Genomic DNA, 15492 nt, shown 5'->3' with positions numbered 1-15492 from the left:
TTATAAGGACAACAGTCAGATAGGAGTTGACTCCACACTAAAGACCTCACTTTACCTTAATTGCCTCTGCAAAGACCTTGTCTCCAAATATGGTCATATTCTGAGGGGATTCCCTTGTGGCTTATTTGGTAAAGAATCCGCCTGCAATGCGGGAGACTTGGGTTCAATCCCTGGGTTGGAAAGATCCCCTGGAGAAGGGAAAGGCTACCCACTTCAGTATTCTGGCCTAGAGAATCCCATGGACTGTAGAGTCCACGGGTTTTCAAAGAGTCGGACACGACTGAGTGACTTTCACTTCACTTCACTTCTGAGGGGATTAGAACTTCAACATATGAATTTGAGAGGGGGGGTAATTCAGTGCATAATACTAGATTAATTTATTGATCAGTGTACAGAGATGGATTGAAACACTGATGGAGTAAGGATAAGTGTTAGGCTCAGGAACACAGCAAGGCGTGGTGAGGACATAAGAGATTGGCAGGCAACAGAGCTCATAGGAGGGCTCAATTCTGGGCTGGATGACAATGGGGTAGAGAGTGATGTGCCAGGGTTGAATGAGACTGGAAGAGAGTACTTTTCTCAGTCAAAGGGAGAGGCCACAGCGAGGAAGATGATGGAGTCGATGAAGTTGAGGGGTGAGGAAAGGAGAGACTGGCCAATGCAGGCAGAAGGGAGGAGGGAAAGAGTCAAAGACTGGTTGGGTGGTTGAGACCCTGGGATGGGACCCTCAGGGATGTTGGGAATGTCCTTGATGAGCAGGGTCATCCATATTCTTTGATGGGCCCAGTGAAAAACTCAGATCTCTTACTCAAAAAGTATTAATAATTTTAAATGGTGACAGCAGAGTCTTGAACCTAACACAGGGAACCCTTCTAGACATTGAAACCTGTCCAACTCGATTGGTTCAACAGCCATGGACCTGGTCCTGCCACATGGGCTCTGGATCAGAAATGGAGACAGTTTAGAGGTTTGGATCAGGTTGGGGTGGAATATCTAGCCTCTTGCATTGTATTGGGCATTTTTATATGATCTACCTTTTGCCATCTTTGTGTCTTATTAGCAACTGTACCGTACACTTTTTTTGAAGCTGGGTTATCCCACAATGTACCCTACACATGTGATTTCCATGTGTGCCAAGGTGTGTTTGTTGAGATCACCAACCTACTAAGGGAGGCTGCTCATTGAATTCGATGGAGATGGAGGAGAAGTGAACATGCACAAGAAGACCAGAGCAGGTCTAGAATTCAGACAATGAAGATCTGAACTGTACAAGTAGTCTGGGGGAGGCTATAAAGGAATTGTGATTTGACTGGAAAAAGAAAACCCCTCGAAGTGCATCTAGCTGCCCAGTGCCTGGCCAAGGCAGAGAAACCAGTATCCAAGTCCTTGCCATCCTGGTGCAGAGGGGGCTGTTCAGACCATGATTTACAAATAGGGCCAGAGGGAAGATTGCAGCCCTCCCCAGCCAGTCCTTGGGAGAGCCTGGAACCATCCTGAGGGGTGATGGAAAGCCTTCTGAGGGAGACAAAATCTGGAAGAAGCCAGGACACAGGCTCCCACGGGGAGGATGCAGGGTCTGGGGCTGCTGGTGCTCTTGGGGCAATATCTTGGTGGTAAGTTGAAGGCTGACCCCCACTCCAGGTCCTCACTGTACCCCAGCCTCTCCTGCCTCATCTCTGCAAGAATCTACTGAGCCTGCTGTGGATGTGGCTCTCTGTTGGATGCTAGGGACACATGAATAGACAAGGTCCCTGGCCTCAAGATAGAAGAGGCAAGTGTGCAACACCAGTGAGCAACCAAAGAACACAGCACAGCTGGATGTGGGCAAAAACCAGCATGTGTCAAACTCATACAACTGGCACACTTGATAGGATTATCCCAATTTGCCCTCTTCCCCACCATTGGAAGGCTCCCCAGGTAGCTCAAATGGTAAAGCATCTGCCTGCAATGTGGGAGACCTGGGTTCGTTTCCTGGGTCAGGAAGAATCCCTGGAGAAGGGCATGGCAACCCACTCCAGTATTCTTGCCTGGTGTAGTCCATGGGCTCGCAGAGTCGGACACGATTGAGCAACTAACACAACCACCATTTGAGGCAAGTACCATTATCATCAGTCTCATTTGACAGATGAGGAAACTGAGATGCAGACAGATTAAGACACTTGCTGAGAACTGATCTGTGGTACTGCCAAGAGACGACCCAAGCAGCATGCTGCAGACTCCCTGCTCTTATTCCTTCTTGCCCTTGGCACTCACAGAAGGCCCCACATTTATAGTTTCTGCAGACAGAGAGCTGGGAATGGAACAGTCAACACAGGGCGGGGGTGGAGAATCCCTAAGACCTCAAGAGTAGAGATGTCATCTGAGCTCCTTAGGAAGAATGAATACAAGTGCACAGAGGCTGACGGTGGGAGGAAAGGAATTCTGGGCAGAGAGGGAATTAGAAGTAGTCTGGCTTTGCTGCATCCAGAAGCTTAGCTGGGGCTGCTGGAAGACGCTGAAAGCCATTGACTGTCACCTCATCCTGAAAGCTTGTAAAGTCATCTGTGAAGATCAGGATGGGGGACACAGTGGAGGACTAGGGTACACAGGAAGTGTGGTCCTGAAGAGCACTAGACCACTTCCCCACGAACTAGGGCCCAGGATCTCGAACTCAGGGTGCCTTGAAAACATACATAGCCCTCTGGGCCCTGAAGGAGCTCCATTCGCAATCCTAGGTGAACTTGATGTTTTCCGTGGAAGTCCACTCAACAGGCCAGGGAGCCGGCCTTGCTGCCTTCCTTGGGGAGGGTTCAGATGGTCTGTGCTGAGCAGAGAAGGCTCCTGCAGCCTTGGAAGAGCAAGTCAGTCAGGGGAGGACTCTGCAAACAGGAGGCAGGGATGGAAAGGAAAGCACCACTGGGGTGGGGGAAGGGGAGGAAGAGGGGACCGAGGCCCTGACCAAGGCTGCTTTCTGCCATTCCCCGCCCCCGGGGCAGAACCGGAAGCAGCTGAGCGGTGGAAGCTTTCCAGCCAGGGCAGGTAGGTATTTCTCTGCCTGGAATGGGGGGCGAGGGTAGTTCCGGGGGCTGTCTTCCAGGCTTATTATGCCCCCAAAACACCAAATTAGGAGGATGCGTCAACTCCCTTGTGGGGCTGGGCTCCATAGGTGCAGAGAACAAAGACAGCCCCCCAGAATCCAGCAGGCCTCATGGGCCTCTCCTGGGAGGCTTTGGCTGCCTGGGCCCCAGAACTGGCCTGCCGAACTGGCCTGCCGTCTGTCAGCCACCCACCTCTCCTGGGTTCTCCCCCACTTGTATCAACCCTCTGCCACCAGCGTCCAGTCGGTCGGTCGTACTGAACCTCCCACAGGGAGGCCTCCTGAGGGCCCCCACCCCCACCCGGCGCTCCCCTGGAAGACCCAGAAGATTCCATCCTCGCCCATTTCTGTGCCCCAAGAGTCCCCAAGCCCATCTCTTCCTTTATTTCGCGGCAGCCCCCAGAGAGGGCGGCGGGATTCTTCCCATTTCCCAGACTTGACCAGAAAGAAGGCTGCCATCCCGGGGCAGGGGTGGGGGGTGGGGGTAAGTGACGAAGCCAAGGTCACCCAGTCATGGGGGGCGGAACGTGGCCTCGACCCGGCCCTTCTTCTGCAGGCCGACTGGCACCCGGCCGAGGCAGGTCGGGGCGGCCGGCTCGCGCCTCGCTTGGTTCCGCGGGCAGTCGGGGCGGGCCGGCTGGAATGACAGGTGAGCCGGGACGGTGGGCACTTAGGGGGTTGGGCTGCGCGGGGCCACCTGGCGCGCCGGCTTTGGGTGCGGCCGCCCGAGCCTGAGGCGGCGCGGGGCTTCCGAAGGCCGGAGCCCGGGGATAACGCCGGGGCCGGCGCCTCCGGCCGAGGGTCGAGGGGGCGCCCCGGGCCAGCCGACCAGGCCCCGCCCCCTGACGGCACGGGCGGGGGCAGGGGCGGCGCCGGCGGAGTGGGGCGCGGGCGCGCGGTGCTCGGTGCGCGCCGCCGCCCCTCCGGCCCAGCTCGCCCGCCCGCCCTACCCCCTCAGCCCGCTCGCGTTGCCCCCCACCCCTTCTCCTCTCCTCGGCCTGGCGGCCCCGCGCGCGGTGCGACGCGACGATCGCGGCCTGGCGCTTGGGGCGCGGGGTTCGTGGCGCTCGAGAGTGGAGCGCCAGGCGCGGGGCGCGAGGCCAGACCTGGCGCGGCAGGGAGTGGGGCGGGGGGGGCGGGCAGCAGCGGAGCCCCCAGAGGAGAGCAGGGCCAGGGGGGTACAGAGGTAATGGGTAGGGCCTGGGAATCCGGCTGCGAGGGGCGGGGAGCTCCAGGCGCACTTCGGCCCGGGCCGGGCTGAGCCCCGCAGGGGCGCCCGGGGGTAGCGGGGCGGGGAGGGAGGGTGGGAGGAGACGGCGGGGCCGGGCCGGGGGGCTTGGCCGACGGGGAGCAGGTGGGCGGGGACAGGGGCCCTGCTGGAAGAGGCGCCGCAGCGAGGTGGCGGGCTGCGTGCACAAACAGGGCGGCCGCCTCCTGGGCCCGGAGAACGGTGAGGCCGCTGGGGTTGGGCGCCCCGGCCCCGAGGGCACAGTTCCGCGTCCAGGACCCCTGAGCCGGGCGCTGGGCACTGTGGGGGGAGGATCTGGAGGCCTGGCCGGGCCACGGCGCCAGGGATTCTGCAGCCGACCCAGCTGCTGGGCCAGAGGCTGGAGTTCTTGGGCAGCGCGCCGGTGGCGGGCACTGGTGGCGGGCGATGGTGGGCGAGGACAGGCACCTTCAGGGCTGGCATGAGTGGAAAGGGGACGAGGAGGGCCCAGAGTTTGAGTTGGAGGGTCACTTGGGAGTTCCGTGTCACCGGGTGGGTTGATGAGTCATGAGATTTGGGGATCACAGAAGGCTTTCCTGGTGATCAGTTCTGAGTGAGGGCAATGAAGAGGGCTGGGATTTGGAGAAGCATTTTTGAGGCCACCTTTGGGACACTGGGTGCTCCGGTGGCTGCCGGTCCCCATGCGAAGGACTTTAGAGCCGACGTCCCAGAGTGCTGGGACGGTACAGCTGCGGTCCGGGGAGGGGTTAAGGAAGGTCTTTGTGGTGGCGGGTCCCAGCCTTCCTTCCTTTCCAGGCCTTCAGGATTCAGCTGAGTTCCTGTGGGGAGTGGGTTAAAAATTCCTCCGGCCTACAGTCAGCCTTAGAGTATCCACCAGGGGCAGGAGGGACATATACGTGCGTGACTGCCGCAGCATTCTCTGTCGTGGAGCCCTCGCGCTTCCTCACTGTTGCCATAGTAACGGCCTATTGATGGTGTATTTATAGGGAAGAAGCAGGCGCTAAATTTTGGGGAAGGAGGGGGAGGAGGCCTCAGGCAGCAGCAGTGAGTGCGGTCACAGAATTGTTAATGGAGTGGGCCATGCCCCGGAGCTGTTTGGGAGAGTTACTGGCTTGTCTGAAGCTTAAAAATGAACTAATGATTTATGCAGGTGTCAGGCTAATCTAGTCGGCCTGTGATACCTGTGGGTGTGTGTCCACCACGGTCAGGTATGTTTGGGACAAGGCATAGCTATCTAGAAGCTGTTACATAATTTCTGCACAGAAGAAAAATGTAAAAAACAACACTGCAGTTCTCATTGATAAGCAATGAGATGTATTTTTCTGTCGTCACTTATTAGTAAGGCTTTACTCATTCTTTTCAATTCCTGACACAACAGCTCCATTTTTCTTCAATCAAAAACCTTGCTGTTAGGCACGCCACACCCACACCCTAGACACATGACTGGCACTGGCCTTAGGGGAACCTCAGAGATCCAGAATGGAAGCAGGATTTTGAGATAATATTCCATCTTCTCTCTTCTAAACACCAAGGGTCAACTTTTCTCACCATGGCAGGCCTGTCTGTGGACAAATTCCCATGTTAAGAGTTTTGGGTGGGATTGTTGTGGGGTGCACAAGAGAAAGGCTCCCTCAACATGGTGTTTCCATAGACGGATGTTAGCTTTGCTCTTTTTCCTTCAGTTTTCATTTCATTTATGATTCACATTCTACCTGTTTGCCAAAAGGATTAGAGGATATATTTTAAATATACATAAGATTGAAAACATAAGGAGAAAAATGAATACCATGTTACAGGGGAGAAAGCATATGTGTTTAATAGCTAGGCTTCCAGGGAGCCTGTGCTTTATGGTTAATGTTAACACTGAACTTCCTGGCAGCCTAGGCAAAAAGGGTAGCCCCATGGGTGACACCATTGTGTCTAACATCCAGTTAGTCATAAAACCAGAGCTTCTGCTTGGGGAGGGGAGCCATGGGGTGATTGCTCCCAGATGTGGACAGCTTGGCCAGTGCTCCAAAATATGTGTGTGAGTGGGAGTGTATGCTGTGGGTGGGGACAGTGTGCTGCCATCATGGTTTACATACTGGCTGGATAATTCCTGAGCTTTCGGCTGATAGCTCCAATTAGAAGGAACGGTCTCCTCTAGCCAGCGGCTCAGTTTTGAACGTGTCCATCCATGTCTAGGTCCTCTGCTGCTGTGTTGTTTAATGCACAGAGAGGAGAGATGACTCAGTTTCAGGAGATCCTTGCCAGCCTGTCTGGTGAAGAGGAACACAGCAGGTCCTCTGGGCTTGGGCTGTGACTTTGGAGATGGTTGTTGTGGCTGTGGGAAGCGTTGCCAGTGCCCACTTCTTAAACATGCGTTGCCTGGTTTCAGGGACCGTGCTTGTCTTTAGAGGTATGTGCAACTTGCCATTGTGAGCAAGCTCTGTTCCCCAAACAGGTCCTGTCTCTGTCACTGTTGACTTGCTGGACCTTCCCTAAGTGCCCCTCTTTTCCCTGGGGTCTTTTCCAAGTCAGAAGTGCACACAATCGTTGAGTCAAGTGAGGAAGGCAGAACCTCAGACTGTAGGAGTTTTTCTTTTTATTTAAAAAAAAGAGAAAAGGTCAAGCCTTAGGTCTAGACTCTCAGACTGTGTTCTTGGGGGAAATAGCTGGAAGGTTTGCTGTGGGCTCTGCTGCGACTTGGGGAGCTCCAGAGGAGAGCTTGGACAAGGATGAGAGTGACAGGGCTGGGAGAGGCTGCACAGAGGGTGTTGTGCGCCATGAGGGGCTGCTATGACCTTTGACCAGGCCAGTGTGGTTGGGGTCACATCCCAGGGCCAAGAGGGTGCCCTGTAGTTTTGGAGGTGTGATTTCACCATGACTCTGCTTTCCTCCTTTGCCAGGCGAGTGACATACTGGATCTGACAGAGAGCCATGGCAGGTGAGTTTGTCTGGGCCCTGGCCGAGTGGGGAAGGGCTGTGCCTAGGGCTCATAGAAAAGTGCTATCCTACCTTTCAAGGCCTTCCCAGCTTTCATTGTACTGAGGGTGTTCCCGTGGCTCCTGTCCAGTTGTCTGGATCTCATCTTTCCACTCTCAACTCTTCGGCACCCTTCTGGAGCACAGACTCCCCTGGAGAGGTGCGCCTACCCAGGCTACTCGGAGAGAAGCTAACATGGCCGGCCATGGGGGTTTAGGGAGGGGTGCCTGCCTGGGACCAAGAGGCCTGCCTGACATGAGGACTAAGAAACTCCAACTCTAGGGGCACACTAGGAGCAGATGTCACCTCTTCTTTCATCTTCCAAAGTCTCAGCTCAGGCTTCTGGGGGTGCCAGTCAGCTCAGCTGGAACTGGGGCTTCCCCTTGGGAATAAGAGGATATGGCTCCCACTCTGTGACATTTTGGCTGAAGGCCATCTGTGCCCAGTTTCCAAAGGCCTAGACTCTCCATCTCGAGCCTGCTGCCCCTCTTCCCAGAGGTCCTCTCAGATTCACGTGTGTCCAGTGTCCCGATCTCCTGCACCAGGGTTTGTACTAGACCGTCTAGGGTAGGACTCTTGATACCAGGCCATCCGACAGCCCAGGTGGCCATTCAGGTGGGGGATGCCAACATCAGCCTCACAGGGAAATGCATCCTTATGATAAAGGCTCTCATTTTCTCTTTTGGAGGTGAGGTAGAAGATACTGGGGACGTATTCACTGGTGACTATAACATTCAAGATGTGTCATGTGCAAGGTTCTCACGCAACACACACTTCCCTCTTACGAGGGCCCCATTGTCCTCCAGAGTCTTGTTGGCAGATACAGCATGGTATCAGAGAAAGTCAGCCCTCCCATCTGTTGTACATGTCCAGAAGGGTGTCCTGCCTGCTAGCTCTGCCTTCTTCCTTCCATCCTTGAGCCTCTGTGCCCAGGCTGAGTCTGGTCGGCAGGTGCCTCTGGGCCCCTCCACCCTCCAGGCCTCAGCACAACTTTCTCCTCAGTGTTTCTGGAGGCCAAGAATGCCCATTCGGTTCTGAAACGCTTCCCTCGTGCCAATGAGTTCCTGGAGGAGCTGCGCCAGGGCACCATTGAGCGGGAGTGCATGGAAGAGGTCTGCAGCTACGAGGAGGTCAAGGAGGTTTTCGAGGACAAGGAGAAAACGGCACGTACTGCCCTGGGGCTGGGTGCTGGGAGGACAGCTAGCCTCGGGAATAAGCCACACCTGCCCTGAGATCTCAGATGGATCAGAAGCAATGAAGGGAAGCCATCTGAGTCCAGGGCAGGGCCACTGGGGCCCTATAAGAACAGCTCACCTGTCCTTAGAGCCCCGTCCGCCAGACTCATGGCCATGTTGTCCTCAGTCCTCAGGGCATTCCACGGCTTTGTCAGTAGCTCTCAGAGGCCAGTCAGGGTGGGGGCAGGCGCAGACCCTATGGAACTTGATTCCTACCTGCCGAAGTCAGAAGTGCTTACATGTGAGTGTCAGCCGCCCTTTGTCCTTCTTTTGCAGATGGAGTTCTGGAAGGGGTACCCGAATGCGGTCTACTCAGTCCGAGACCCTGCACAGAGCTCAGATGCCATGTACGTGGTGGTGCCCCTTCTGGGGGTGGCGTTGCTGATCGTCATCGCCTTGTTCATCATCTGGAGGTGCCAGCTGCAGAAAGCCACCCGTCATCACCCCTCATATGCTCAGAACCGGTACCTAGCGAGTCGCGCAGGGCACAGCCTTCCCCGGGTCATGGTGTACCGGGGCACGGTGCACAGCCAGGGAGAGGCCTCTGGGCATCGGGAGACAGGGAGCCACCCACAGGTGGTGCTGGGGCCCAGTCGGGGGGGCAGAACCACCGTCCGGCTCGAGAGCACCCTCTACCTTCCCGAGCTGTCTCTCTCCAGACTGTCCAGCGCCACCCCTCCCCCGTCCTATGAGGAGGTGACAGCTCCCCAGGAGAGCAGCAGCGAGGAGGCAAGCGTGTCTTACAGTGACCCACCCCCGAAGTATGAGGAGATCGTGGCGGCCAACCCTGGCTCAGACAAGTAGTGGGACGCGTGTCCTGTCCCATGTAAATGCCTCATTCAGGGGCCTCCTTTTTGCTTTTTAACTTTTTAAAGACTGTGCCACCACAAAACAGCCTTAGCCTCCTCGTTGCCAAATAATTTCCTTACCGTGGATCTGTAGGAAGTCAGTTGTCAGAGACAGGTGGAGGCGGGTAGGGATCATGCATGCATGGAAACCCCCTGGCGAGAGCCGTGGGCCAGAGAGCCCAGCTCTTCCAGAAGCTCCCACACCCCTGCCATCTGGCCCTCCTATCAGGGACTGGCTTCTCTTATGCCAAAGGAATCACCCCATGCAGTTGACTGTGGCCCCAGGCTCGAGCCCTGGGACCCCGCAGCTGGCCGGAGACCTGTTTGTCTGAAGCCTCACCACAGAGTTGAGGGAGAGAAGCCAGCCCTCAGTGCCCTTTTCCCTCACTAGCCCTGTGCTCTCTGTCCTCACTCACATTGGACAAGGACAAAGACAGAACAAAAACAACAGTAATAACATAATGAACACAATACAACAAAATGATACCACCTGGGCCACTGATAGGGGTTCAAGGGAGATCATTCACACAGATGGGTGACACCCCCCCATACCCACCCCACACTCCCAACCAGGTTCAAAGGAATGTCTGGAGCCACCTGAGAGGAGGACAGGCCATGTGAAGGATGAGGGCCAGGAGCTGGCTGGCCAAGCTACCCCCTCCACACTGGGGACGTGGTCATTTGGAGGGGAGCTCTGGTCCTACTGTGCTTGGCCTCCCTCAGACCTTGGCTCTCCAGGCTCTCTTTCAGCTGGGCTAAAAGCCACTACCCATTGGCCTGAGCCATATCATGGCCTCGGGAAAACAGATAAGGCTAACCCTGCCTGTGGAGCCCGTGGCCTTTGAATGGTTGGGCCACAGGCTGCTGGTAGAAGGCTGAAGTTTTCTCCTTGTGAGGTTAGCCCATAGGATGATTAAACCCATGAACTTGGTTTCCTCAGCATTGTGCTCTCTGACCTTCAACTTTTAGGCAACTGCCCTTTTTTGTGAGTAGGTGTGTTGAGATGACCTTGAATTTCAGATGGCTGATTTCTTCTTAATGATGGTGCCCACTTGGGGAGAAGACCTGAAAGTGTCCCTTTTTAGAAATTTCTTTGTGGGGGAGATGGGGAAGCCCGTGACCTGGGTTTGAGGGCCTGTCTGGGATATGCTCTCTCATTGCCAGGTGGTGGTCTGTTTTTAGCAACCCCTTTCTGTGGCCCAGGAACTGTCCACCTCTCCATTTCAATGAGGCTTTGGACAGCAGTGGGGCAGAGGTGACCCGCCCTTTAAGTGTCAGTGACATGCTAAAGACACTGTCAACACTGCCTCCCCACCCCTCCATCTTCATCCTCCTGGCCTCAGCACCAAACCGTTTTTCCTCTGTGGTGCTTTAAAAAATGTAGCAAATTTTTGTGGGGCCCAAAAGAGTGCACAGCCAGGGTCTATTGGCAACCACAGCAGTTTAAAACCCACTGAGAAGATAAGCTTCTCTCTGTCTAAACAGCTCTCCAAGGCAGGCCTTGTGCCTCATTCTTTGAATGTGGCCCTGCCTAGAGGCCACAGACAACTTCTGGAGGCCCCTCCGGTCCTGGGCACTCACCCAGAAACATGCTTCAAGCAAGGAGGCTTGTGTTCTTACCCCAGCGAGGCCGCCAGCTTGGCCAACTCAACCCTGTGGCCCGGGTTTTCCATCCTTCCCCTACCTCACAGGCCTGCTGGAGGGTGATTGAGCTAATGCCTGTGTAGTGCTTGAGACACCAGGAAGCCCAGTGCAGTTTGCCCTTAGGAAGATTCTTCTAGAAATATGTAGATCACGAGGCACCCGTTTTAGCAGAGGTCTTCGGAGGGCTGTGAAGTCAAGTCTCAACCTGAGGAGTCAGTCTCCTGCCAGTTGGACCGTTCCTCCCTTCTCTCTCCCCACCCATTCCACCCCGAGAGCTCCCTGATGCCAGAGGTGCTGACCAGGTGGCATCCCACCTTTCCTTCCTCCCTCTTTTCCTCCTTCTGGGTCTCCAGCACCGCACCCCTGCCCTTCCTTCCAAAGGCATTTTGGGTGTCCACTGCCCCTGCTTTGTCCATGAGGGATGCTGGGACCCATCCTCTTCAGCCATGTTGGAGGACCCGGGGCACCCTGAGGATCCGGGGCCTGTCCCTGCCGTCCCCGCGTTTTCTCGGGGCCCGTGCCTGTGTGTAAGCCAGAAGCATGGGAGAGGACACTTAGCCCTCTGTGTCTCCTCCCCACTGGGCAGAGAGCCAGGAGTGGGCCCCACAGACCCGAGCCAGAGGGAGGACGCTGGGGAGTGCCTGCTCCCATTGGCCCCTGTCAAGCCCTTTCCTGCCAAGCTGCTCACTGTTTGCAGCCAGTTTGAGGTGGGAGCCGGAGGGATGCCCGGGAGCCCAGCCTGGGGCGGAGACCAGCCTGTGTCCTGCGGGTGCCAGCTCTCCTGTTCTGGGGCTTCACAGCATTCTTCCACATGGGGTTCCGTGGTCCCCGGGACGTTTCTCACAGTTTATCTTAGACAAAAAGGCTGTACAGTACACCATGGTCATAACTCCCTTGCGGTGCACATTTGGCTTTAAGAACGCCCTGTACATATCTTTTCCAACTCTGTCTTTGTATGGATGTCGATTTGATACAATGTTCAATCTGCGATAGCCACATTTTTGTTGCTTTTGGACTTCGGGTGTGTGTGTGTGTGTGTGTGTGTGTGTACACGTGTGCACGTTGCCTTTTCTCACATGCTTATCTGAAACAATAGCCGGCGTGTGGCTATATTTGTACCAGGAGGGTTCCGGTCTGAGGGGAGGAATGTCACCTCCCAGGGCTAGGCAGCCTGAGGACAGGACCCTGAGTCAGGAAAGCTGAGATGAGCTGCTGGAGCAAGCCCTCTAGAGTTGCCACCTTCTGCCCTCCTTCACTAAAGCTTTTGGAAGAGGATGAAGCAGCTCTATCCTGTGGGCCTCCCTCCTATGAGACCCCCGACTCACACACTCTTTTGGAGCAGTGCCCCCAACCTCCGGCTCCTGTTCTGTGGGTGTCAACAATGGAAGGAAATCTGAGCACGCCTGGGCCTTTTAGGTTTTTCTTTTTCTTTTTGGTGGAAAGATGTGTGACTGTTGATTTTGGGGTATGGCGGGCTGGTTATTTAGATATTTTTCATTTAAAAACAAAAAGGCTTTAACAAATTCCATGGAATGTGACTTTCACGTGTTTTCAACCAAAATTTTTTTAAGACTTTTTGAAGCGAGCATCACTATCTTGTCCCTCCCCTGCTACTCCCCATCACCTGGGGTTTTTCAAAATGAAAGCACAAGCAGAAGTGTGTGCGGCCCCAGGACAGCTGCCTTGTGCCCTGGCTGACGGACATGCGACACTGTGCCGTCTTACCCAGAGGCCAGGGGCCTCCTCTTCAACTTGCGAATCCCACTGCCGTTAGTGTGAATTCCTTTGGGTGCTTCGGAGAATAGGAACCTGCCCAATCTGTTGGACTGTGTCTTTCTGCTAGCCTGAAGATGACCAATCTGGGATACAAAAGCATCTTTCTGCTAAGGAGTTGGAGCCAGATGGCTCCTCTCTGGCTGGGGGTTGATCTTTTCACAACCAAATGGCATCACACAAGAACTAAGAACAACACTGCCTCTAGATTGTTCCTTTGTCCAAGAGAGGGGGAGAGAGAGAGATTACTAAGAGACATTCTCTTACTCACCTATGCTCTGTCTTTCTAGGAGTGTGCATGTGTGTGTTATGTGTCATGTGTGTGCCCTCACATTCAAGGCCAAGATGGGAGAGCTGGGTAGCCAAGCTGCTGTCTAGGCTGCTTGTCAGCATGACAAGGAATGCAGCTCCATCTCAGGATTGCACCAATTCTGAAACAAGCACATCCTCCCCACTGAACTCTAGTCATACTAATCAGTATAATTAGCTAATTTAAAAGTACTGTAATCAAACTGCCTGCAACTGTGGTAAAAGCCCATTAATTCAAAGCCCACTAGTTCAAAATGTAGGAAAAAAAACCCTTTTTTTTTTCATCAAACTCTAGATAATGCATGGTATCTGCGATTCTTCCTCTGTAGAAATATTCCCAATATTCTTCCCTTGAGTCAATTTTCAGGTTCATATGTGTAAGAGGGATCTAGTTTAAAACGAGTCCCTTTTCCCAATAAAAGGCTCATGATATGATGGATCCCTTCACTGTGCCTTCAGCAGTTCTCGTATGTCAGGCTCTTCGTGTACACGATGACCTCTGTTCTGTCTCTACTATGTGCGTGCTGGGTATGGCAGCGTTTCATTCTCCTCCCTTATTTGCTCTGTGAATAAAATAGTTTGTGAGCTAAATTGCAATTTAAAGTGATATAACTGTGCATCATGATAAATAGTCTGTAAAGCAGATATTTCACCATCAGTCCGGCCACCCCCATCATTCACCCTCAAATATTCAAACGTAGCAAGCTTTCCCTTTCCCAGGCTGTGGGTGGTGAGGCTCATCTGAGCAAGAATTTCCCTGACAAAGAGATCCAAACAGCCAGCCCACCCGCTCAGGCTCAGTGCCTCCACAGTTGTCCCACTGTCCTGAGCTCTGTGACCGGCGCCCAGTGCCTGACCCCCGCCCGCCCCCAGCCCGAGCATTAACACAGATATTCAAGATGGGGACAAGTCCCACAGCTTTTTATGCCTCCCCATCTGTCTCCCTGTATGGATGCCACTTTCCCAGGCTTGAACACACCTGTTCTTTCACTCTGTGATTGTGACTCTGTGACAGTGGAAACCCTGATATGTGCAACCGAGCTTCTAGACGTGATTACTATGAAATGGATTCATTTTGGTATCACTTTAAACTGTGCTCGTAATTCATGCGTTGACCCATGTCGGCTGGCAAATCTGTACATTCACTCATATGTCAGGATTTCACTGAAGCCTGGGGTAACAAACAATTGTACTTCTGCTTTCTCTCTCTCTCTGTAATTGTTGAGTTTAGCTGTTAAGTTTTGTCTCTTTCTGTACCAGAAGATAATGAATAATAATAAAGAGCAAATGGCATTCACTTGTGTTCTCTCCTCACCCATCTTGGATCGCTGCTGACTCTAACTTCCTTGGGATATGGAAGGTTGTGGGCCAAACTTGTTTTTCCAAGAGTCAGACTGTAGATAAGGAAACAGCCCGAACCAGTTTAGAAGCAGGAAGCAGAGAGGTCCTGGGTCCTAGAGCTTGTCCTGTATGTGTAAGATGATCTGCCGACCCATCCCCCTGGGAGGGGGTTAGTAAGGTCTGCCACAAATCATGTTAACAACTTCCCTGTTGCCTGATACCTGGTTACTCATCGAGATGGCCTTTACTAGAAAAGATGTTCTGCTTCGTTTCAGAGCTGGGGGAGGGGCGGGAGGGAGAAATTTTTTGGAACTCTACATAGGTGGGATATAATCCTCAGCTTTTGCCCTGGCTCAGTGTCCTGAATTCTGAAGGTGGCAGGAGTGTGAGACTATTCAGTGGGCACTGACAGTTTAGTCTCCCCTTGGAGGAAGCATGGTCTTAGCCTGAAACACTGCCAGCTGTTTGTCTGGAGTGAGATGGGGCCAAGGGTTGTTATTGGTGAAAATTGTGCCTGTCCCCCATAAGGAAAGTAATCCATCCTTTAATAGGAAAAGCCATGGCAGTGATGAGACAATGGCAGTGACATTCACAGCCTCCTTCGAGGATTGAATGTGGAGGCTCAATGCCAAGAATGACAGCCAGAGGCCTTAGGTTCTTTTCTTATCCCAAGCTGGCTTACTGAGTGATGCCAACCTTCTGAAGATGCTGGGCAGTCAAATGAAGACTCCTCAGGCAGACTCCAGCACACAGATGGGGTCATGTTCTAGACATAGGTTTGGAACGTTAGGCTCTTTCTGTTAGACACTAGCACTCTAGGCAGCCACTGAGGGTCCCAGCCTAGCCCACACAAGGGAACTAATACACGAGAGCTTCCCCCTTTCCCCAGCCCCCTCTTGTACCACGGCCACACCCTTAGAGCAGCTGGCTTGAGATCTCACAAAATGAAGGCACTGAAGGACAGTGGAGAGGGGCCACAAACTGGGCTTGGAAATGATCATAACTAGCCCTTATTGAACACTTAGTGTATGCCAGGCCCTGTAGAAGCATTAACTGAGATGATCCTTCCAACAA

At 53.9% G+C, this 15492-nt stretch overlaps 1 protein-coding gene across 5 annotated transcripts; it reads left to right on the top strand.

Annotated features, from left to right (window-relative positions):
- The first annotated feature begins 3663 nt into the window (after window positions 1–3663).
- On the top strand, window positions 3664–14374 carry PRRG3 (proline rich and Gla domain 3). Of its 5 annotated transcripts, none has more exons than XM_043459356.1 (4): window positions 3664–3725; window positions 7193–7230; window positions 8271–8431; window positions 8780–14374. In XM_043459356.1, exons 2-4 carry the CDS (start codon window positions 7224–7226, stop codon window positions 9305–9307), a joined length of 696 nt encoding a protein of 231 aa, XP_043315291.1. In that variant the 5' UTR covers window positions 3664–3725; window positions 7193–7223; the 3' UTR covers window positions 9308–14374. The 5 variants fall into 5 exon arrangements, with proteins under 5 accessions (XP_043315291.1, XP_043315289.1, XP_043315288.1 ...); XM_043459354.1 differs by lacking the exon at window positions 3664–3725 and adding an exon at window positions 3975–4262; XM_043459353.1 differs by lacking the exon at window positions 3664–3725 and adding an exon at window positions 4374–4526.
- Window positions 14375–15492: the final 1118 nt, after the last annotated feature.

Source organism: Cervus canadensis, chromosome X (genome assembly GCF_019320065.1).
Source record: "Cervus canadensis isolate Bull #8, Minnesota chromosome X, ASM1932006v1, whole genome shotgun sequence".
Lineage (NCBI taxonomy): Eukaryota > Metazoa > Chordata > Mammalia > Artiodactyla > Cervidae > Cervus > Cervus canadensis.
Note: the sequence above shows the minus strand (reverse complement) of the source record. Positions and strands in the feature narration are given on the sequence as shown.

What these genes read in the sequence shown, in the direction of transcription:
- PRRG3 (XM_043459356.1), top strand. An exon ending in TCGAGGACAAGGAGAAAACG is followed by an intron (nt 8,432 to 8,779) that starts GCACGTACTGCC and finishes CTTCTTTTGCAG; the next exon opens with ATGGAGTTCTGGAAGGGGTA.